We start from the raw sequence: 25,635 nt of genomic DNA, 5'->3' as shown, positions 1-25,635 counted from the left end.
ATAGACAGTAGCTCTGAAGTGATGCTATAGATAAATCTACTTATTCAAGAGTTTTTTCATTTCTAAATAATAGGGCCTCAGACATACTGTGCTCTAGAATAAGCATTAATGAATGGGATGAAAAGAATGAAAAGGTCAGCAGAAGACCTCCTTTAACATCCATTAATATAATCACCCATCCATTTATCTCTAAAGATGTTTTTACCAGAATTGCTTTGTTCCATTGCAGGTAAGTGATGTTCTACTTCCCCCAGAAAGTTTCACATCAAAAGATTCATGTCTTTCTGTAGAAAGAAAAGAGTAAAAAAGATGAATCTGTGAGTTTGCCAAGAACTGTTATTTTTTCTTAATGGAATGGGTAATAGTTTTCAGTTCTAAAGTCCCCAAGCTATAATCTAAGCAACTTTCACCAGCTTTAGATTCAATCTTCTGTAAAAACTACCTAAGCCCACCTGAACAATTGCTGCTCTATAATGAGCTTTAAGAAACTGGATGTTTTGTGATGCTAGTATACCAACAGTGGAATGAGCTGCTACTCAGTATGCAGCCCATATAAACACAACCAATCTCCTTTGACTTTGAATTGTATTACATTTTAAGAAGGACATTTTATAAGCTGTAAAGTATACAGAGGAGAGCCATCCTGGGATGATGACCTCACCAGCTCTCCGGATTACCCCATAAAGGTTCAATTACCATCATTTTGCAGATGTTTCCCATACTTATATAGCATCCTGAGTCTGTCTCCTGGATACCCTATCCCCCATCATTAATTGCCTTTGGAACATGGGGATGTCCCTTAGGCATTTTAAATTCATCACATACAAAACAGAAATATCTCTTTCCCCCCCAAAACCCATTTCTCTTTCAAACTTTCCTGTCACCATTGTAAGTCCCACCATCCTTCCAGTCAATCAGGTTTATATCAGTATAATCTTTGGCAGTGTAATCACAACTCCACGAGTAGCACTGCAAAGAAACTATATCATGTCTGAAGGGAACTTCTTGAGCATCCCACGAATGGGAAGTGAGGGTGGAGGAGGTATGGGAAGCACTTCTGCAAAACTAGGAGTTATGAGTTATTTCTTTACCCCATGTGCTCTCTAAACTTGAACACACTTTGATTTAGAAGCTATATAAACTTGACAGGCTGTCAGACATTTCGAGAGAATATTTTGTATCAATTTCTTACAATATCACTTCAAAAAGTACTCCTTTTGCAAAGTTCCACAAGCATAGCTAATTCTCAACTGATAATCTTGAAGAGAAACACATTGCTGGGGACTCAAGCCAATTGCATTGCAGAATCATCCAGGAGAATGACTCTAAAAACAAAAATGGAGAGAATATAAGCAGGCTAGCTCTGGGAATCTGACTTGTTTGCAAGAGTGAGAATTGAGATAAGCACATTTCACAATGTAGATATACTATATATATATATATTATATATATATATAAGTATATATATATATATATTGGAGGAATATGTTGATAAATATTCAACAATCAGCTTCCAAAAGTTTTAATCCCAAATTAAGTTTTAAGTTTAATTTGCATTATCATTTTCTTCATTAATATCTTGTTTATACAATCAGTAAAACAATGAATTCAGACATGATTCATATAACTTTCTGATTTCCTAGGTATAAATTTTCACTCTAAATATTTCACAGTAGGCTTACCCTAAACCAAGCCAGTTCAAGCTGTCTCTAGCACATCCTTGACTATACTTATATAGGCTCATGTCTCTGCTTTAGAATCTAAACTGCTTGAAGGCAGAGACTATTTCCTCTTTGGCTTTATATCCCCAGACAGTACATTGTCTGGCACACATGCTTAATAAGTGCTTGTTGATTAATTGATTGATTGAGATGCTTCAAAATCATGTTTTCTAAATATTAGTCAAAGAAACTAGAAATGTTAAACTTAGAGAAGATGAAATTTCAGGAGGAAATAATAACTGTCTTCAAGCTCTTGAAGGATTATTACGTGGAAGAGAGATGAGACATATTATAGTTAACCCCAGAAGGTAAAATTATAAGCAATGGTTTGAATGCAGAGGGTTAAACTTTGGATGGATGTAAAAAACAAACTTTCTAATAATTAGATCTGTTCAAAAGTGGAATGTGATATTTTAGAAAGATGGATAAGAATCATATACATGGAGTTGGGAAGAACCTTAGAGGATATCTGATATAATCCCTTCCTCCTTTTACAGATGAGAATCCAGAGAATTTAGTAAATTCTAGGTAGTAAATAAGGGAACTGGGATTAGAGGAGTATAGGGGACCTCAGATTGTGATCTCCTTAAGGACAGAGACTACCTTTTGCCTTACTTTATATTCCCACAGCTTAGCACAATATCTGGCAGATAACAGGCATTTAATAAATTTTTACAGACTGACTGACATAACTGCAAAGGAAGATCTACGACCTACTCGTAGTGGATAGAGAGAGAGGATTCTTGGTCAGGTATCTGTTGTCCTAAATAACCTTGCTTTTAATTCTGATTCTTGGAACAAATGCATAGGAAAAGGTAGCAGAAATAAGCAGAAGCAACACTTTGTAATAATTAGATTTGTCATTAAACTCTGTAAAACCCTTCAGCACAACTTCTGGTTTTGTTACAATGACCTTCATTTGCTGGACTACAGAAAACAGAAAACTGTGTGAACAAGAATTTCTATCAATTCATCAAACCAAGTGGAAATATCTGTTTGGCATATAAAAGATAATGGCAGAAACTCATTTTAGCTCCTTGTTTTGGCCTGTTCCTGTACTCATGTGTGAAATTACCCAAGGGGGGAGTGGACATATGAGCCTCTAAAAGCATTCTTATGGGCCTTAGATGTGATCAAGTACACAAATTATCCTGCCAGATGAATTGGTTTTGCAAACAGAAGGCCTCATAAAGTTATCCAGGTTTGCTGCCTGTAGAATCCTGCTCTGGCATGGTAGCATCAGAAACAGGCACACACCCAAAAAGGATGCCATAAGAACTCAGCCCTGCCTTAATGCATTTTCTTTTCTTTAGCTACTGTATTGCTTAGAGAACTTGTTTTGAAATATTTTTTAAATCAGTCTTAACGACTTCTTTCTTACATGAACAGAGAAGTCATCAAAACTAAACTAAGTCATTTATCTTTTTTCCTCCATAATATACTTAAGTTGATTTCATATTATCTATTAATTGTTAGTCTATAAAGTCTGAGCACATTTCAGTGAACTGTTCTGTATAACATCCTAGAAATATAGATTTAGATTTAGAGGGTTAGTAATTATTTTACAGATGTAGAAACTGAGGCTAAGAAAAGTAATACACATAACAATTAGTAAGGATGAGATTCAAATCGAGCTCTTCTAACTGCAAATCTAGGATTTGTTCTACTATACCATAATATATCTCTAAATTAGTAATTGTCTGCTCTTGTCAACTGTCATGAAAACTGCAATCAAGTCATCAGATTGTAATCAGATCAACATTGTTTTGCTGCTGGAAAAAAACAAATCAATAGACTACCTTATTCCACTTATCACCCCAGTAATTTCCAGACCAAAATACCCCTCCCTAGCCACCACTCTGAGAATTTCTCAGATCTCTTCTCCTAAAATCCAGATTTAGAATCTCTTGTGATACTGTAGATTTCCTGCAAAAGCACATGACAAAGGCCTACATATGGATTCCCACTCAACCCAAGATGGGAGTCCTGGAATTATAAGTAACCCTAAGTTTGAGAGTTTAGTCACTAAGTCCTCTAGGGAGAGAAGATCTCTGAAAGCAGAGTGTTACTTGGAGAAAGATTGTATACTTGGAGAGGAGAGTCAATGATTTTTTCAGGTAGTAAAAAGAAGGGGATTCCTTATTCAGCAAACCCTGAAGTATTTTTGACTGGTGAATTGATGGTGAGAAAAGAGAAAAGCATTGAATTTGCATTTCTTTCCTGGATGAGCTGACAGGTTATTTAAGTAATTCACGTGTTTTCTATTCCTGACCATTACCCTCTTTGAGGTTCCAATCTTGCAAGGTGGGTTACACTGTAATTAGAAGGCTCCAAATTATCTAAAAGGAAAAAAAAAAAACAACTTCATTCTTTCTTGACAATTTATTGCCAGTTTAGTAAACTATGAAACAGAATGTTTGTCTTCTCATATATCCTTTAATAACTAATGGAAGTAGTCACTGTCATCTCAGTTGAATGTAGACCCAGAATGAGAAAGTCAAGTTATCCTTTTGTTTGTGTGGGCTTTCCTATGGAGCCAGTTCTGTCTGGTTTTCTTGTTCTGGATAATATTTAATCCCAGATACTGGCAGCATTGTGGCTATATCAGTCAAATCCTTAGCCAAGAAACCCAGACCATGTTTACAGTCTGCTTTGCATTCTCAAGAATCTCAATATTCTTCCAACAAGTCTACATTGACCCTCAAGGGTAATTATCTTTTCTTCCTAAATGCTTTCCTTTTCCTCCTCTTCAACTTCCTATTTTTCCCAGGTACCACCAGGTTCACATGCTCAATTCTTTATGATTAGTTCCATGGGGCAGTAAGCCACTCATACCCTATAAAACAAATTTATCCTTGTTGGAGTAAATTTATTTTCTTTTTAAGCCAATCTTTCTCAAGGCTCAAGATCAGATATAGCCTTCTTTCCTTCCAAATTCTTCCTCATTAATCCTTTTGTTATTGCTTTTAACTAAAAAATAATAAAAACAACATAACAATATACAACTAGATAGCTGATTAGGGGGAAAATATTTGTGAAATGCTTTCCTTTCAACAGTCTGAATTTGGAATCCAGAAACCTGGGTTTGAATTTTAGCTCTAGCTACTTGGATGACCATGGACAGTCACCACTTCTCTCTCAGTTTTCTCAATTTTAAAAATAAGGTAATATAGAAAAAAGGAAAAGGAGTACCAATTAGTGATTGATCCCTGCTACCTTCATATTTGATTTTAAAATGTAATGTTTAATTGTATTTTAACTTTTCCCAACTATACTTTAATTGGGTTTAGGGCCCATTAAAGAGTTTTGTTTTGGTTTAAGGACTGGTCCAAGTCCCATGTGGTCATTATTTGGGTCCTGATCAACTCAGATTGAATGTAAATAACAGTCATTTCTGCTTTGGCCAGAAATTCTGAGGTTCTTACCCTCTCAGATTCATTTATCTATTTATTTAGATTTTTTTTAACTAGGTGAAAGAGGAGATTCTCTGACTCAATTGCTACCTAGCCTTAATAACGGAATGAGTTCAACCTCAATCAAACTGAGAATTATTGAAGATTTGAGCTTAAAAAGACCAAGACCTCCCATTGCATCCAGGGCCTTTTTGGTCATCCTGATCTGTATCTGGCCACTGGACCCAGATGGCTCTGGAGATGAAAGTGAGGCAGGTGACCTTGCACTGCCCTCCCTCACTTAAATTCAGTTTATTTATATGTCATGGCATCATTCCTGATTTCATAGTCCTCTGAGAGAACAAAGGACAAATAACAAAAAAGAGTATTTTTAGACTATGAATTTGACACATCAGAACCTGGAGACTCAGGTCCCTTCTAACTCCAGATCATATGGGAAAATGTAAATTTACCACCATTTCATGCTAGGGAATTTAGTTAGTGATTTAAGAAATCTTAAACCTAAGAACCAAGAAAGAAGCCTTTCCTCTTAATTCTTAGGACCCAATATGTAAACAATGTAATTCAGTTCATCAAACATTTATTAGATGCCTTTAGGAAGCAGTGGAAAAAAAGTCTTAAATCTGAAGTCCGAACACTACAAACCTTGAAGTACTTATTGTTGGATAGAATGGTCTTTAAGTTCCCTTGTGACTATGTTCAAAGCACTGTTTTAGGCTCTAGGGGACAAACAAATTTCGGAGAAGATGCATCTCTGCTCTGGTGGTCCATATGGTTTCTCACTTGAGCATTTAGAAAGCACTATCTGTGACAACATTAACCCTGGTTAATGACTCACCATTGTACAATGATTACCAATTTACATTATTCAGTCACTAATAAAGCCACTTAGAGCCATTAAACTTTTTTCAAGTATCTGGGACCTCAAAATTACCTAATGCAAGTCCCTATCATTCAGTCTTTAGACAGTGTGAATCTAAACCATAGCTCAAACATTATTGCTTCTGTAAAACTTATTCATCTCCATTTGGTCTAGAAATCTTAGGAGAAATAACCCTTTTCCAAGGCTTCCTGATTTTGACAGGTTCACTGAATCAATCATACACTTTAGCCAACACAAGAGTCAACAAGCACTTATTAAGTATTTATGTGCCAGACATTGTGCTAAGCACTAGAAATACATATGCAGACCAACAGTTCCTCCCCTGAAAGAGCTTACATTTATAAAATACAGAAGTACAGAGCAGAACAGCTTTTATTAATGTTTTTCTTTTTCTCCTCACTACAAAAGTTAGCTAATTTTATTTTAGATTCCACAAACTCACCTTGTCAAAAGCAACATTTTCCCTGGCCATTGACATTTCTGAATCAATCCTGCCAAAGAACATTCCTACTGTGAAAAGATATTTTCTATGTACTTTAGCAATAGAAGTTATTAACCCCTCACATTTTAGGATTTTTCTCCAGTGGTCTCAAGACCTACCTCATATTTTTTAGTTTTAAATAGAACTGGATTTATAGCTCTCTAGGTCTTATCCTTTATAGGTGTTTTTTTCCTGGATAATAGCAAGTTGAAGATGAGCAGATTAAGTCCCTTTTGCTTTCAGAGCAGCAGACTGAATGAACATCAAAAAAGAAATAGTGATCCTTCCTAAATGCATCAGCATCAGTGATGTATAGTCAAAGCCTCAGAGAAAGCCCTTTTACAAGCACTGGGAGGAGTCAGGCAACAAATTATATTTGTCTAGTATAAAGAGGTAGCCTCTGAAGTCAGGAGAACCTGAATTCAAATCTGGCCTCAGACAGTTAACATTTCCTAGTTGTGTGACCCTGGGCAAGTCACTTAACCCCAATTGCCTCAGCAAAAAATAAAAAGGTAGCCTGACTTAATGGCTAAGGAAGCTGATCTCAAAGTCAGAAAAGTCTGTGTTCAAGACCTAACTGTGACCCATACTGGCGGTAACCCTGGGCAAGTAGCCTTTCAGAGTGTTAGGCAGTTTTCAGGCCCTAGGTATTGTTTCATCACTTGGGACTTCCCTATATCAATAGAATTAAAGATCTTGTCCCTTGTCCTTGTTCTGCCATAACTCTAGAAGCATTTTCTCTCCATTCACCACCATGTTTTTGAGGGATATGGAAAGGAGAGCAATGTTCCTCAAAAGGCCTTACTCTAACCCTCCAGTGGCTTAATATGAAATAACATAGAGAATTTTGCAAAACTTATGGTCAACATACATACCAGCTGTTAGAATGCCTCTTTTGGGTAGTCTAAATTAGAATTGCAAATAATATTTTTTTTCAATTTTTAAAAAATTTACATCCATGGGCCAAATAAATTCTTATTGTTATCTACCTAGCTTCAAATCTTGAAACTGATTCATCCATATCCCATTGTGAAGATTATTACACTTTGTGGTGATTACATCAATCTTCCACCCTTTGTTTCCATTGCTGTTGTTCAGTCTTTTCAGTCATGTCCAATTTTTTAGGACCCCATTTAGGGTTTTCTTGGCAGAGATAATGAAGCGCCTTGCCATTTCCTTCTCCAGCTCATTTTACATAGGAGGAAATGGAGGCAAATGGGGTTAAGTGACTTGCCCAGGATCACACTAGTAAATATCTGAAGCCTGATTTGAACTCAAGAAGAGTCTGACTTCAAGTCTGATTCTATATACTGCACACCTACCTGCCCCATCATTTAAGGTCACTTCCTGTGGATGGAGCATCAGGAGTCTGACTTTTACTTCCATCTCCTATTCTCTTCCTTATAGCACTGGATAGTAACATATTGTATCATCAACTTGAGTATAACAAACACTGCTTTACCACAGGAATGACATTAGATTCTTTCATCTGTCTCACAATAGGTGAGTGCTAGACTTGGAATCAGGAAGATTTGATCGTTTCCTAGCTATTTGACACAGGAGAAATAATTTCCTAAACTGTAAAATGGAATTAATAATACCTTATAGAGTTCTTTTGAGAATCAAATTTGTAAAGCACTTTGCAAACCTTAATAAATGAATACCTAAATAAATGAATGAAATAAATGAAACTTATTCAAAATTAAGGCTAAGAGCCATTGCCCAATTGATAAATAGCCAAAGGATATAAACAGGAAGATATGAGAAGGAAAGAAAAACAAGGTATCTATAACCATTTTAAAATGTCCCAAATCACCAAAAACTAGAGAAATGTAAATTAAAACAACTCTGATGTGATAGGAAGTTAGCTATAGGGTAAAGAAGTGTTTGTCCACAGCTGTGATTTAAAATTACTAAGAGATATTTGTTGCAGATTATTAATGAAGGGATACCATCAAAATGAAAAATTTTAGACATATTAGAGAAGACTGATGGCATTTCCCCATTCTTGGGATTCCACTCTTATTTTTCTCTCAAAAGAGGGCTCTGAGACCCTCAGTCACTGTTTTGCTTTCCAGTACTTTCTGAATTTTGTTTTTATCAATCCTCCTTCCATCCCCTCCCCCAGATCTGAGCCAAGAAGGTAAGCATAATTTTATTTTTCTCCCTATTTATAAGTTAGGATTTTACCAAGAAGAGTAAACTGTCAAAACATTCATCTTCCCTTCCTAGAATATTTTCATCTGTGACAGTGACCCAGTTGTCCTTTATCTCACCTTAGCTATCACTAATTCTAAGGTCTAGTCTACATCTAGGTCTTGTTTTCTCAGTTTTTGTTTGTTTGTTTGTTTGTTTCTTCCCCACCCAATATTCCAGATTTCCAATATTTCCCTTCTCACAGATAGGAGAATTCTGGTCAGTTCTTTGCATATTAGAGTCTCTTGTGAGTTCTGACCCTTTGTAGCTCTTTTCACCACTAAACCTTGTGATTGTTATTGCCCAATAACGAATAGTTTACTAGTAGGATGAGTCCTAGATCAAATTATGGGAGAAGTATTATGATCCAAATTTCCCATTAAAGTAAGAGATTTTGAGATGTCTAGTGTTGCCATACTGAAAACATTGGCTTGGGTGGGCCAGGGCTGAGGGGCAGCATGGAGAAAGCTAAAATGTGACTTAGTGACTTAGTCTCTTTTCTCTCTTCCTTTCCCAGAGGAAGACTTCCCTATTCCAATCCCCATACCTTACAATAATGATGCAAGTTACCCAGGTCTCTATACCTAAACCACACCTCATGGCATGCCATTTATCACAAGCCTAAGAAACCTTTAGGTTTATGTCTCTTTTCCCCATCTAGCTATTCTCCTGAACATTTATAGTTATTTCATATCTCTTTGTTCTCATCAGAGTTATTTGTCTTTGCATCATAAGAATTTCATTTTTGAGAATATCTACTTCCTCTAGATTAAGAACTCTCTGAAATCTGCTCTCTTAAGTCTTTAGTCCAGGCCAGACTATTCGAAGTTTATTCGATTTTGTTGTGGTTCAATCATTTCAGATATGTACAACTTTTTATGATCCATTTGAGGTTTTCTTAGCAAAGATACTGGAGGACTTTGCCATTTCCTTATCCAGCTCATTTTATAGCTTTGGAATTGGGTCAAACAGGGATAAGTGAGCGAGGGTAACACACATATAGTAAATGTTTGAGCCCAGGTTTAAACTCAAGAAGATAAGTCTTCTGGATTCCACAACCAGGGATTTATCCACTGTGCTACTTATTTGCCTTTTATCTCACTTTATCTGTCACTAATTCTAAGGCAAAGACCTCATTATTTCTTCTTCAGCCACTGGTTCCTTCTAAATGGTCAGAATTAGATCCAGGGAGAGAATCATCTCCTACCCCATTTCTTTAATTAAAATTAAACTTCAGACAAGTCAGGAAATCATCAAGATTTGGCACTTTGCTTGAGGATATAAAGAAAGGTAAAAAAAACACAGCTAATGCCCTTAATTAACATAGTATCTAAGGGAGATACAATATGTAAATAATTAAGCCTCTATGAGATACATTCAGAGATGAAAGGTAATTTTAGAGGGAAAGCACTCACAAGAGGGAAATGGAGAAAGGCCTCCCAAAACAAGTAAGGTTTGAGCTGAGTCTTGAAGAATTTATCAGCTGTTCTACTTTTATATGAAAAGAGACAGAGTGGAGAGGTCCTCCAATCATTATTATATCCTACATTCAACCTAATTTGTGTTTCCCAAATTCATTATTAATTTTCTCCCTTCTCCCTGGGTGGGTACTCCTACCACTTTATTACATCTGTTTCTCCCTTCATTAATCATCACTTCAGAGCTACCCACCAAGCCACCCCACTCCAGTCTGTAGACTTCCCCACATAAGTATACATTTATAATATGCAGTTCTGCTACAAAACTCCTTTTATCTAATCTGTTCCTCTCGGATAAATTATACTCTTCCATGACTATGTTCCAGTCATAAGTCACATCCTACCAAGTCTCAGTGATACTTACATGGAACCAAATTTATCTCTCTGCCTTTAGATCTATAGTTCACTTTTTATTATCCATATTTTATACATAAATATGGGAGGCCTTGTGTTTTTATTACAGTCTGTCTCCTTAAATTTTGTCTCATGAGACTTACTGGTCCACTCCACTAATATTCTTCTATCTTTGTTGTATTTGCTACTCTCTGTCTTGGCAGATGTGGTTTTCTCCCTATTGGTCTTTTTTTTCCCTATATAAAGTCCTTTTAATCAGATTTATAAATCTCGAACTAAATGTATTTTCACTTCAGATGCATTACATCTCTGTTCAAGACCCCTTGTTCAACTATATTTGATCTTTATTTTGGAGATTCCAAAGATTCCCAGAGCCTACCATAATTAGGAATTTCCCTCAGCTATTGTCTGAAAGAAGGTGTTAAATAGAAGTCCTGCTTCCATCCTATTCTCTATCTGCATATTGGGACAATCTTGCATCATTGCACCATTGTCTTACTTTATTATGTCAATTTCTTCTGACTGGCATAAATAATTTTGAAAATTTTAAAGCACTGTAGAAACATGAGTTATTATCATTCTGTTCTTGTTAAGCAGCCTTCATATGTAAGAATCATTTGTCAGCTTTGTAAAGCTTCCCAATCTGTCTCTGTTATGAGTTAGATAAAGTAGATCACAAGGAAATGTTGGGAACTTGTGACAGTAATCTGTGTTTAAGTGAAAAAAACATCACAATTTAGACTTAACATCAGCTCTTTGTCCTCTATTTTTGTTGTTCACAGATATTTCTGGAATGGAGATGCTAACTGCTCTGCTCTAACAAGGTGTTTGTTCTTATAGCTTCCTTTAACAGCAATGTGGAGCTGTTAACTGATGCTTTAGTGACTTGTCGTTTCTAATCTATTGAGAACTAAAAAGAACTAACAGGATTCCAGTCTATTTTCTCTTTTCTGCTCTGTCTCCCCTCTAGTGTTTACAGACCATTTCTCTAATTTTTTTTTCAAGAAGCCTAAGTTTCTTGATTTACTTGCAATTAATGATTTCACAGTAGCCATAAGTCTCCCAGTGATTTCCCTGTTCGTGAAATGGGTGATATATTTTGAACCAGTAGGGAATCCATTAACAAGACCTAGTGCAGTCATCTTTTTAATATCAATCAAAAAAGGAAGAAAGCAATGTATTGAAACCATTTCCTTTGCTTTTCCTATCCCCCTAAAAATAGTTGTAATTATTTCTCATGCTCAAATCTTTTTCTGAATGCATATAGACAGTAAAGGATTATATTGCCTGATGAATCTAAATTTCTCACGGGAAATTATGTCGGAGCCTCTTTATATTGTTTTTAAAGTCCATTGGGGTGGGTAAAATCATCTTTATATGAGAAATTATTGTCATGAAGTACTCCATGTATCTCCAGTGATCAGATATTTAGAGGGAAACTCTATAAAAGAAGAATTAGGCTCATTCTGCTGGATCCCAGAAGGCAGACATAGAAAAGAAACAAATTTAGATTCATTGTGAGATTAAATTTACTGAGGGCAAATTTCCTAACAATTAAAGTTATTGAAAGGTAGAAAGAACAGTCTACTTTAGGAGATAATGACTACCTCCTTTTTGGAGATCTTCAGGAAGAGACTGGATAACCATTTATCAGATATGTTGAAGTGGAGGGGTTTTTTGGTGGCATATTAGACTACAATAATGGTTCAGGTTCCTTCTAATTTTGAAGTTTTGTGATACTGTAAAATGCTTTTGGGTGAAATCCCCTTGGATAAGCTCCAGGATAGATACTTCTACCTTATACACAAATCCATGTCATAGTGAATTATATTTGGTGAAAATTTTGTAGAAATTAAACAGATGTTTATTAGAAATAGAGGGATCTTCACTCTGGAACATTGCCTTATTATCTATTCTTCCTCAGTACTCTACTGCTAAATATGTGAGGTGCACACTCTTCTCACATTCACTATAGGGAGACTGGAAATGAGAAAAAAAAACTTCTCTCTACATAGTATTCTTTTAAAATTTTATCATTAATAATGATGCAATAATCCTATGGAAATTCCTTCCATTGATGCAGATTGAGAAAGGGAAATGCAAGGAGAAGTAAATAACTATTAATATAGCACCTACTGTAGTTTCCTATTGCAGAGCCTCACACACAATAGGTCACACAAACTTATTAAAAACCAGATATGAATTTAGGTTTTCCTGACTTCAGGAACAACACTCTATCTACTGTGTTCTACAGGTGCCATCAATAGGATAGATTGTAAAAGGATGGCCTAAGATTCAAAGTCCACTGTCTTACCCCTGTTCAGATACCAACTAATAGGATCAGAAGCTGTTTTGGACCCAGGTTTTCCTGACTTGCAAGTCCAGCATTCTTTCACTAATACCATGCTGTCACAGCAAGTACAATAATAGTTTAACTTTATTTACTTTACAATTACTCACAACAATCCCAGAAGAGAGCAATTTCTGGTATTACAAAAGTCCCACTTTATAGAGGAGGAAACTGAGATTCCAAAAAATTAAGTGAGTAGAGAAAAACAATAGGTAAGAGAGCATTGGTGGATGAAATGTGGTTATTTGTTTTAAACAGATCACACATTCTCTTTCAAGTGTCAAATAACTTAAATATCACAATATCACAGGCACAATTTCAGATCAAATCTTCTAGCTCCCAGGCCAGCATTCTTCTTACTTAATCATAAAGTACAGTATGATCATTTTGCAGGGAGAAATAAAATTAAATAGTAAATGGTTAAATAAACACTATTATTATAGCTAGGATTTGTAGAATGCAAAACTGTGTGCCAGGTGTTGAGCTCAAATGTCTTGCAAATATTATCATATTTGTTTATCACAACAACTCTGAAAGGTAAGTGCCATTATTATTTCCATATTACAGTTGAGGAAACTAAGTTAATCAGAGATTAAGTGAGTTGTTCAAAGTCACACAGCTAGCAAGTATCTTATGCTGCATCTGAATTTATATCTCCCTGAACTTGAGTCTAGAATCTAACTCTGTCTGGAAAATTTGACACAGAATGAGCTTTTCACAATTTGGCTAAGGAGAGTTTCAGAATTTAGAAGAGAGAAGAGAATAAAAAAAAATTTTTAATGATTTTTGGTTTTGATTCCCAAAGCTCATTCTATCCTCTTTAATGAAACATAATTTGACAAGTACTCCTAGCCCCTACAACAATATTTGCCTTTTTTTTTTAATAAGACCTAGTTTTTGAATATGCCTTTTGTAAAGTTGTCCTCCCCCTCACTGAACTATCAACTGGCAGATAACCTTGGATTATGGTCACAAGCCAATTATCTAATTTATGTCTTGTCTAGGTTCCTTCCCCACTCCCATTCCTATTCTTAGCTTCAGTTTTGACTCCAAAGTTGTTTATTAGCATTTAACCAGCAGGGCTGCCTAGGGGAAATAGGATAAGATGACTCAAAATGGTGAGCTTACTGTTTTATTGAGGCTGAGAAATTTCTACTTGGCTAAAGTGAAGATTGAGGATTACCTACTTATTTCAATTATTCATTCACTCCCTGTGGTCCCTTCTGCCAGAGAACACTACCTGCATATACTTACTTTGGATGAATGAGGAAAGAAAGGGTATCAGCAATAGTGGGATGAAGGAGCTCTGATAAATCATTGAAATCCACAAATACTCCAAGGATCTCATTTCTGACTTGCTTTTCTCAAAAAAAAAAAATAGACTAATTTGATTTTTGTCTATCTTCCTTCTCCCTTTCTTCTAGTAGTCTAAAAATTAGCAAGAAGGTCAAGAAGGTAGTTCTTAGATAGGAGGAAAAGTATAAGTTTATTAAGGATGAAGATCAATCAAGGCAAAGAATCATGAACCTTTCCTGTCCAATGCCTCGTCTGGAGGGATATCTAAGGCAACCACAAGATCTAAAACTAACCAGATAGCCTATATGCTAGTCAATAATGTCAAGGATTTGGGGAAATCCTAGCCTCTCAGTTCTTTTTTTCCATCTTCTGAGTTCTGGTATACCAAGACTGGAGAAAAATATAAAACTAATGCACACTTAGTAAAAACTGATTAAACTATCTTCTGTTCTTGAAGTTAGAGTGGCAGCACATTTACCCCAGTAAAGCTTTGGTGGGAAGAAAATGTTATAATAGACCTTTCTACCAATCTGATCTGACTCATAGAATTCCTAATGTTGATAGCAAAGTCAACACTATAGACAAATGGCCTTCAGATTTAAGGTAAAGTAATGATGTGCTATAGAAATGGCTTTCTCTATACAATTGATGGGATAAGGAAGTATTGGACTCCCAAAGTATATTGGAGTTATGTCAGTGCCACGAGGTTTCTCAAAAGAATTTGTAGGTTTAGACCATATCCAAATCAAAGGGGCAACAATTTTTTTATTACACTGCTAAGAGCAGGCTAAATTCAATTTGAGGTTTTTAGCAAAGAAAGGGGTTTTAGCAATTAACAGAAGGAAAGGTAAGAGCTAAGTTCCCTAGTGGAATTCCTAATTAACCAGGGGAAAGACTATGATTAAGGAATGAAATTGTAGTTCCTGGAGAAATTTTAGAGTTGGAAAGGTATTAAATTTCATCCAATTCATCTCCTTTACTTTATAGATGAAAAAACAGACCCAAAAATTCTACCCAACTAGAGTAGGAAAGGTAGAAAGTTAGAAGGGTGTTTTCAAAGCTAGCTTCTCTGCCTCCAAATCCTGTGATCGAAGGAATACCACACTTATTTTGGTATACAAGGGAAAGTACTCATTATTTTGCCAAGTGACTTCCAATGAAAATTTTCAAAGGATTCCAGGGCTTAGAAAAAATTTCCTGAATGCATTGAAATCCCTGGATGTATGTACAAAAAGAATTTACTTTTTTGCCTCATCTTTATTCATATTCTTCTTTTGGAGAAAGGAAAGGCAATTGGAGGTAAGTGTCTTGCCTGGGATCACATAGCTAGTTAGTTTCTGCAGCCAGATTTGAAATCAGATTCTCCTGACTCCAGAGCCATGCATATTTTGCCTTATAATTTAATTGGCCTGCAAGGCCAAATATGATAGAACAACAATTGGCAGGATATTTACTCCAATAAGTTTTTGGTGTGGAGAAAATAGTATATTAGATCTTTCTAACAATCTAATCTAACATTCCCAAAGTTGATAGCAAGGCCAATGTAGATGAATAGCCTTCAAAAATTATTAGAATAAAGCCAGAGTGACCAAATACAGCTACATAAATCCACATCAAATGTTTATGATTGTGTTAAGAAGATATATTATCCATATTTTTCCAAGTTTTATAAAGTAACACAATAATGACGAGTGGTGAGTTGAATATCCCTCTCTCAGTATTTGATAAATTGAATTGAACAAATTGCTGGAGAAAATAGAATTAAAAGACTTATGGTATCTTCTAAAAAGAACTGCAAAAGAATATCCATATTTTTCAGTATCACATGAAACTTTTACCAAAAAATAGATCACATAAATGGAAAAAGGAAAGCAAATGTAAAAAGACAAATAGTAAAAACATCTTTATGAGCCATAAATAAAAATACAGGGAACCATAAGCAAAAGACACAGAATGAAACAGACATATAAAAATAAATTCCTAAATAATATATGGGTAAAATAATAAAACATTCTTTTATATTATAATATTATATAATAAATAATTTTATTAATAATAATAATTAATAATTATAATTTTATCATAATAAATAATTATATAAAAGAGAACAACGTATCAAAATTTCTATGATAGAAGTAAAGCAGTCCTGGGGAAAAAGTCATATCCCTATAAACACACATTAACAGATTAGGAAAAAAAGAGGATTAATGAACTGAATATGCATTTTTAATTGAAAAACAAATCAACAAACATATAAAATAATCACAAAAGGATAGATTTGAAAATTAGAAGAGAAATAGACAAACTGGAAACCAAAAAAGAAAACATAGAAATCAGTAAAATTGAAAATTAATTCTCTTAAAGAGACTAATAAAATTGACAAACATTTAGCTAATCTGATAAAAAGGACAAAAAAAAAATAAGATCAATAAAGTAAAAACAGCAAAATCTAATCACAACATAACCAGAAATAAAAAATATTAATCAGAACATATTATTTTATATAATTCTGAAAATTCCAGAAACTACAATTAGAATAAAAAAAGAGAAATTAAAGGATTAAAGATAGATAAAGAAGAGATTAAAAACTATTCCTATGTGCTGATGATTTAATGATATCCTTGGAAAATGATAGCACATCATCAATAATACTAATTGTGAGACACAATAGCTTTAGTAAATTTGCAAGCTCAAATATAACCCTCAATAATAATTATATTTCTACATAATAATAACAATTCAAAAAGCAAAGATAGGAAGGAAAATTCCATTCCAAATAACAACAAAGTGAATAAGAAATCTGAGGACTAATCATTATTTTATTTCTTTAAGGATAATTTTGTAATTGAAGCTATACACGTCTTTTGTGTGCCTCTATATATAGATCCTCAGATTTCTTATTCACTTTGTTGGCCATGCCAATTGATGACAATTTTCTTTTATGCATTTTAATGCATTATTCTGAGAAAAGGACCATCCACAGGTTTCACAAGAGGAATAAATATCCATGACACAAAAAAAGATTAAGAATCCCCAATCTTATCTAGCTCTCTCATTTTACTGAGAAGGAACCTGAGGTCCATAAAGAAGAAGCAACTTTTTAAATTTCATTTTTATATTCATAACTTAAATTTCAATTAAAATAAGAATTTGCATGTACAATGCAGGTCAGAAGGAGAGAATTGTGTACTACTTGCAAATCTCTACTATATATATATATAATTTGCAGAAAGAGAAGTGAGTTTTCCAGTATTGTACAATTAGTTAGTAGTAAAACTAAGATGGAATTAAGGTCTCTTGATTTATCTGAGAAGTAAATCTGTATAAAGGGTTTAGTAGTATTAATAGAGTTAATGTCTTCTTTTTCCCCCTTCCCATCTATTGAACAGCTTTCAAAGTTAAACACTGAATTTCCTCTATCCTGGTCTTTTCTGATTTCTTTGGACTCTATCTGGGGTTTCCTCAAATTTCTTTCTATGTCCTGTTCTTGTTGTTACTCAAACTCAGTCTCTAAGATATTCTCTAGACAACTGTGTAGCTACAGAAAGAGCTAACACAATATTTGGGATCAGAGAACTTTGGCTGAAATCTTACCTCCACAATGCTTACTACCTGTGTGACTCCTGATACTAAAAATGACTATATTACTATAACAGTAAACTTACTAAGGGGATATTTTATAGAATTTATCAAAATTAATTTGGAAAACAAAAGATCTTACTCATCAAGGGAACTGATGAAAAGAGGTAGGGACAAAAGAAGACCAGCACTTTTAACCCTCAAACTATGTTATAAAACAGCAATCATGGAAACTCAGGTATTGGAGAGAAAGAGAAAGAGGGAGAGACAAAGGGGGGGAAGAGGAAAAGAGAGAGAGAGAGAGAGAGAGAGAAAGAGAGAGAGAGAGAGAGAGAGAGAGAGAGAGAGAGAGAGAGAGAGAGAGGAGGGAGAGGGAGAGAGAGAGAGAGAGGAGGGAGAGGGAGAGAGAGAGAGAGAGAGAGAGAGAGAGAGAGAGAGAGAGAGAGAGAGAGAGAGAGAGAGAGAGGAAAACAAATTACCTAAGAAAAAACACCTTATTTAATATTTTAATACTATTAGGAAAGCAAACAGCCAGAAATAAGTCACAGATTAATACCCTTCACTATAATTCTATGATATATCTTAGTTATGCAACCTTAATATTAAAGATCATTTAAAAAATTCGAAGAGAAGCAGATTATCTTCTCAGAGGTATGGGTAGGTGATGTCTTTTTAATGAAACAAAAGTTAAAAGCAATTACAGAAGATAAAATAGATACCTTTAATTATGTGAAACTAAAAGCTTTTGCATAGGCAAAATTGATATACCCAAGATAAGAATGGAAGTGATTAAATGGAGGGAAGAAAAAAGGACCAAATATCTCTAAGGGTTTGGAATCCAAGATATAAACAATTCACACACACACACACACACACACACACACACACACACACACACACGCACGCACATTTATATATGTATCCAAGACATATATACAATATTCATAATCATATGAAAGAACGTGCCAAAATTACTAATAAGAAAAACAAACATCAGAATTACCCTAAAATTTCATCTTATTACATACAAATTGGAAAATATGACCAAAAATAATCAATGATGGAGGGGATGTAGGATAAAAGGCATCAATTGTAGTTAGAACTGTGAAATGGTACAACTATTTTGAAAAGTAGTTTGAAGTAATGCACATAAAGTAACAAAAATGTCCATGCATTTTGAACTAGTGACCCCATTACTAGATTTACACCCCAAGAAAACTCTTGATTAAAAGAAAGTTCCCATATACCAAAATATTTATAGCAGTACTTTTTGTGATGGCAAAGAACTGGAAATAAAAAATATGACCTTTGATCGGAGAATAGCTAAACATATGATGGTATATGGGATATTATTTTTCTATAAGAAAATAATTATGTGATGAAGCATGAAAAGTTCTCCATGAACTGATGCAGAGTGAAGCAGAGTCAAGAAAGCAATATAAATGGAAAGAGCAACTACACACATATACATGCAATCAAAAGTGAGTAAAAAAAAGTGAGGAGATGATAGGACATCCCTAACTCATCCCTTTTCCCATTTGTATATTTTCAGACTTTCTCAATGCATTAATCAGTTGGGCTGATTTTTCCTTTTTTTCCCTTTTTTTTAAAAAAATATGATTTGTTATATATTTGTTATATATTGGGTAAACTATAATATTAAAAGCTAAAAGATATCAATTAAAAACTTATTTTTAAAAGGGAAATGCCTAAATTTAGTATCTAATTAATAAGAATTATCATATAACCGAATTATAACATAATAATGACTATTCAAATTATTGGATTAGTTATTAGAATATAATTATTACATAAAATAAGGCCACCCACCATAGATGATACTAGTGTAACCATCCTTTTCTATCATGGATTGTCCATCATAGTATGTGGTACAGATTAATATCCTGGAATCTTTCCCCAAATAGAATTTTTCTTAAAAATTTAGTTTGAGGATATTTCATGCTAAATAAATAAAAGATATTTGGATGACATTTATGAAGCATTTAGTATGTGTCACTCTACTAGGCAAGCACTGATTATACAAATTGCTTTTGTTTCATATTATACTTATTTGTACAATCTATATCTTACCTCCTTTTCTAGACTACAATTTTTTAAGGATAAAAACATTTGAAGTTTATTACAAATGGAAGATTTATTTATTTCCAGTTTCCTCATATGAAAAAAATGGGGATAATAATACCACATCATTCACAGGCTTGTCATGAAAAACAAATATATGTTAAAAGATTTTCAAACTTTAAAGTGCTATACAAGTGTTAAGTATCCTTATTTATCATTTACTCATTTCTTCCTCAATATAATGACTTGTATGCAGAAGGTGCTTACTAAATATTGTGGCAAGAAAAATTGAATAAACCTATAGTCTTATTCTATTAATGACCTTGGAATTATGTGTGCTTCAGTTTTCAGGACTTTATCTCCTGTCCTTCTTCACTATCCTCATCGGGCTGGTGCTCTACTCCTCCACCTCCACATACATAGCCCAGGATCCTCGGGTATACAAGCAGTTTCGAAACCCATCAGGAACTGTTGTAGACTTACCAGCCTCTGGGCAGGTGGAACCTTCAGTCACCTATACCAGCCTAGGTCAAGAGATGGAAGAAGAACCCCATGTGCGAGTTGCCTAGGATTAGGCTCTCCCAACTCACTGAGGATGACTCAGTGGCCACATGTATGCCCATCATCTCTGTATTGTAAATAGAGAAAGGTATTTACCAGGTGCAGTTTACACAGCTGGACTGCAAGGTAGCAAATTGAAAGCCTCTTGCAAAGAACAAACTCATTATCCCTAGAGACCCAGACTCCAAAACATCCTACTTGGAGAGGTGTCTGTATAGGGTGCACATTGACCGCAATTCCCTCTGCATCAATTACTGTGAAACGTTTTGAATCAAAAGATAGTATTATTATTGTTTTTTATTATTATTACTGTTATTATTATTGAACCAATATTCAAGAGGGGATTTTGCACACCACCCTCATCTCTATCCCAAATACAAATCAAAATACCATGTTCTACAAGCAGTCACATAAATTCCACTTTTCTATGACAAGTCACTTTTTAAGAATCATATTTAATTTTTTTTCTGCATAGACTGTGTGAGTGATGCATGCTGCAGGAGCTCCACCCCAGAAAAGCTTAGTAGGCCTAGGAATTTGGTGGTTAATGGTTAATCTACCACCTGTTGGATTACCAGCTCAATATGTCATCTGTGCTATGACCCTTGTGGGGAGGGGCAACTGACCATATAATTCTCTATTCTAGGAATAGATCTAAAATGAGCATTTTAGCCTTTTTATATTTGCAATCACTACATACTGCTCTAGTCATTGCCTTCTGTTGTGCCATGAGATTTCTGCCAACCAAGTCCTTATGATAATAGGGTCAAAAATCTATCATTGCTATGGGTTATGGAGAAACTCTAGAAATCACATCTTTTTTTCCCAAGATTTTTTTTTACCCAAATCTATTCTCCCTTCTGCTTCCTCTTTTCTCCCTATTACACACACACACACACACACACACACACACACACACACACACACACACACCCCTCCCAGTATTTTATTCTCCTCCTCCTTTTAGATCTTTTTTTGGTGAGATAATATGGAACAGAATCAAGGCACCTGAAGAAGCCAATCTTATTGTGACACTCCCTTTTTTCTAAGTGTACCAAATAAATAAATGATGTTCATTTTGTAAGTTTAACTGATTTGCCACCCACAAAAGAGTTTAAGAACAAAAACTTTACAGGTACCAACAGCAATTCAGTTGACTTGACTCCATCACAGTGATCGAGATACCATCATTTTACAATTATTCATTTGAAGAATGTTTTGTGCCCATCTGGCAAGTAGAACTAATCTTTTAAAACTTCATATTCTTAATCTGTCTTGCCTTTTTTTTTCTTTGGGTAGCAAGAATATGATACATTTTCCCCTGAAAATAAGTCTTTTTTTTTTCAAGGATTAGAAGTCAAGAAGCAACAAAAGGGCTTATTTCTAATTTCCCAGTAGTAGTTGTAACCTATGAGTACATGAAATAGCTTTTATGTTTGGTTGATGCAGAAAAGGCAATTGATAAAGGTAAAAGCTATAGAAAAAGTAAATGTTTGTGAGAATTTTTAAGTCATATAAACATATGTGCCAATATTAAGCACACCAACTAGACCACAGGATTTCTGCAAAATAGAAAAGAACATTGGTACTACTTTTGACATGTTAAAATAGCAAGGTAGTTCTAAAGAATTTGAATCAGGCCAATATTCTTATTAAAGTGGAAAGCTCTGCCTTAGTATTAATCTAAAAGTATGTGAATTGGTTTTATCTTTTTCAACAATGGAAGAAATAATCTGGCCATGTTCTCACTCCAGGAGAAATATCCCTTGGGACAGGTGAGAAAAACACTTGTGTTCAAAATCCATTGTCTTCTTGAATAACCCCTTACAACAATGTGTTTATTTTCTGGAAAAATCACTGTGTTAAGATTCTCCCAATCCTGAGGAATCCTGTCATCTCCTGTACTCTCTGCTACCTTTTAAACCAATTAAATACCTTTCTCTGAACATTATGTCTATTTGGGTCTAAAGACCTTTAAAGATTGTGGTTTTATTTTGTGTTTACATTCCTTCATTTTGCATACTTTTCTTGATTTATCCTGTTTTTAGTATTTATTTTTAAGCCAAATGTTTGTAGTCTTCTTTTTTATTCATTTTTATGACACTAATTTGTAGATGTTTAGTAGTCTTATTAGGAACAAGTGGATTGAAGGCATTTCCAGGTCAGTTCACTGGCTTGGGAGTTTTTAAAAATTTAAATTAAAAAAAAAAGATTTTCAATCAACAGATGGCTTAAATCTGCCATTTGAAACATTTTTATAGAATATTTTAATTGACTCCATTGTATGGAAACCAAGTGTGAATGTTTAGAAATGCATTGTACATCCTTCATCACCACTCAGCAAGCTCACCTCACAAAGACCTTTTCATCACTGGAGTCACTTAACAGTGTTGCTTTCTTTCTTCTCCAAGTAAAGGGGTGGATAATGTGTTGGACTGACCCTCAGATCAGAAGAGTTCAATGGGCCCCCAAGAAAAAACAATGACATACAAGCCTTCCTGTTGTATACAAATGCAAAAAAAAAAAATTAGTCTAGTAAGGAAGGATGAGAAGGGGGAAGCTAAGAAGAATAATGTCATTCCAAGTGTTCTGTTTCCTACAATTTTAGAACCTTTGTAGACACCAGCAGCAATTCAATTCTTCAGCTCACAACTCTCTACTGGTTGAATGAGACTTTAGCAATGTGGGGCAGTGGTTACATAAACCAGAGCTCTTGTCAACATCACCATCTCTTGGAAACTGAGCAGCCCTTAGCAAGATAGGGGTAATTTTTAGCTACTAAATGGAAACCTACCTAACCCCTCTCCCACTGAGAGTGGGCTGGACCTCCCAAAATCATGGCTATCTTGGTTCCAGCTGTCAACTTGGAAACACCCAACATGGTAGACCAAGCAATTGAAAAAAAATTGCATCACTGTGTCATAATGGAAAAGTTTCAGTGTTTAGTTTAGATATTGCTAACTTGTGCTATTAACCTTCTGACAAGCGTGTAGTATGTTTTTTATTTCATTTTGTTTGCGTTAAAGCCATTTCATAGTCCCAAGCTAGCTAAAAGAAAAAACTTTACCCCATGGGTAGGATTCTACTGGTAAACCCCATAATAAGCACACTAACCCTGACCATTGCAAATGGGAATCTAAACCAAAAAGAAAAGAAGAAAAAAAAAGAATCTGCACCAATATGCTGAATCAACACTTTCTCCATTTTTGATATTTGCATGCTCCTATATGGACTGGCTGTGGCAATGTAATGCCTGTATAATGTTTTCAAATAAAAATAAATGCTTTATGAAAGCAAAAGGTTATTGGTTTCCTTGCCTGTTTCTTGCTGCTATGATGTCAGTTGAGGCTCTCTTGGGAGGCTGAAAATAGCAAGAAAAGCAGATAGCAAGCAGAGTGTGCCCCAAAATAACAATCCAGGGGAAAGCATTTCCAAATTAGGTAAAAGTGCGATAGGCCCCCAGAGCTCTGCCTTCAAAGGCAAATTAATAGTCTTTCTAATCTGCTGAATTAATTATTTATCCAGTTATTAAAAGAGCTTTGTCCAAAGTTCTCCAAACCCCCAAGAAAAAAAACCCAGCCAATTAAAGTTCTACATAAAAATTATAAAGGTCAAAGTTAATGGCCTCAGAATCATGCTAAAACTAAAAGACCTAATCTCCTCCAGCATTAAAGTTTAAAAATGAAAAAAAGGTAGGTGCCTTTTACATTTCTACTAAGGACCCATTTCTTCTGAGATAGTCCCATACTCATCCCAACTGCCTGAAAACCACAAGAAGCTTATTTAGACCTTATATAATTCCAAAGTAGATGGTACAAAAGTTTACATGGTTTTGATGTGTGTGTTTACTGTAAATATTTACTATTAATTTGGACTAGATGGTAAGAAAATCCAGCTAAATTTTAGAATATTTATTTTTAAGTGATTTAAAAGGAAATAGAGTGAGCAAAATGGTTAACAAAGTGTTGTCACATGAAGTTCCCTCTAGGTCTTCTTTTATGACTACAGAAAGCTTACTTATAATTAGTATATTAACCCAAATATGTTACCAAGCTTTAATAAACAATTTGTTCAATGGAAAAAAAAATTTCTCATTCCCACTCACTCCAAATGTTGATGACACTGTTAATTTGCTTAGCAAGCCCTTTTTTTTTCACAGTACAGAAGTAAACCAACACAGCACATGTCCAAATTCTTAGCAATCCTAATATAATGGAAGCCAAATTATTGAAGTGTGAAAGTTTCAAATACCAGTTTCATATTTTTTTTGTTTTGGTATTCTCTATCAGTTTAGGACTACATTATGCACAAAGAAAGCATTCAGTCTATTTTGATTATAACAATGTTGGAATGAAAATAAGGTTGGGAAAATTTTTTAAAAAGTAAAAGTAAGAAAGAAATTTTAAAGTCACTTTATCCTTATGATTCATAGGTAGAAGAATGATCTCTGACAAAACTAGTATTCAAATAGCAAGCAGGCTCATTACTAGGCCCAGAAATGTAAGTCACAGGTGTTAGATCTTCAATTAAGAAATTTTCACATTGTTTTCCCTTGGATCTTTTTTTTCTTGAAAAATTCTGTTCCTAAAAGAATGGAGGGTCGGAGGAAGCAGAGAATAAGAATGTTGAGAATATTGAAACTGACCTTTTAATTTTTTTAATTAAAATGTTATTTTTCCCTCTAAGGCAAGACCGCAATTTGGCTATCCTATGTGACTTGTAAATCATGTCTTTCAAATTTGTGCTTTGTGAATTCTATGTCATTTTTGTCTCCTGGTCTTCAATATTGACCTCACTTAAGCCATTTGTCTAAAAAGCCATCAAATGCTTGGTAAAGCAATTAACTCAGTTAAACAAATCAATTATTCATTATGAATTCTTCCTTTTATTGTGCCTTTTTGTCAGGAGTATTTGAAATGGATAGTCCAAATTTATCCTGAAAGCTTCCATGTGTCAGACTGATTTCCTTCAGTCACTAAATGCACATACTATTATTTGAGGAGAAAAATTCTCCTGCTTGTATAGACTACTAGTTTTAGAAATGATTCTGTCAAGATTCCCACTGAAGCACCCTAGACTTTATACTGATTCTCTTTTTTACACAATGAGCAAACCATGGCGAATACACTGACAGTAATAAATCCTATTTGCATATCCATCCATTCTTTTGATTCCATTTAATCCTTTCATCATCAACCACATCCAATAAATAATAATAAATTTGTTAACAGTTATAATAGC

The 25,635-nt window shown here is 34.5% G+C and overlaps 1 protein-coding gene across 1 annotated transcript in view; it reads left to right on the top strand.

The window, feature by feature from the left end:
• SLC35F1 (solute carrier family 35 member F1) overlaps window positions 1–22,343 on the top strand; it is a 540,470-nt gene extending 518,127 nt beyond the window's left edge. The window contains exon 8 of the mRNA XM_074310013.1: window positions 20,178–22,343. Within this exon, the coding sequence (XP_074166114.1) occupies window positions 20,178–20,402 (225 nt within the window). The 3' untranslated portion in view covers window positions 20,403–22,343. The remainder of the gene's footprint in view (window positions 1–20,177) is intronic.
• The last annotated feature ends 3,292 nt before the right edge of the window (window positions 22,344–25,635 follow it).

This window comes from Sminthopsis crassicaudata, chromosome 4 (assembly GCF_048593235.1).
Source record: "Sminthopsis crassicaudata isolate SCR6 chromosome 4, ASM4859323v1, whole genome shotgun sequence".
Classification (NCBI taxonomy): domain Eukaryota; kingdom Metazoa; phylum Chordata; class Mammalia; order Dasyuromorphia; family Dasyuridae; genus Sminthopsis; species Sminthopsis crassicaudata.
The sequence above is the reverse complement of the archived record's forward strand: the minus strand, read 5'-3'. Positions and strand labels throughout refer to the sequence as shown.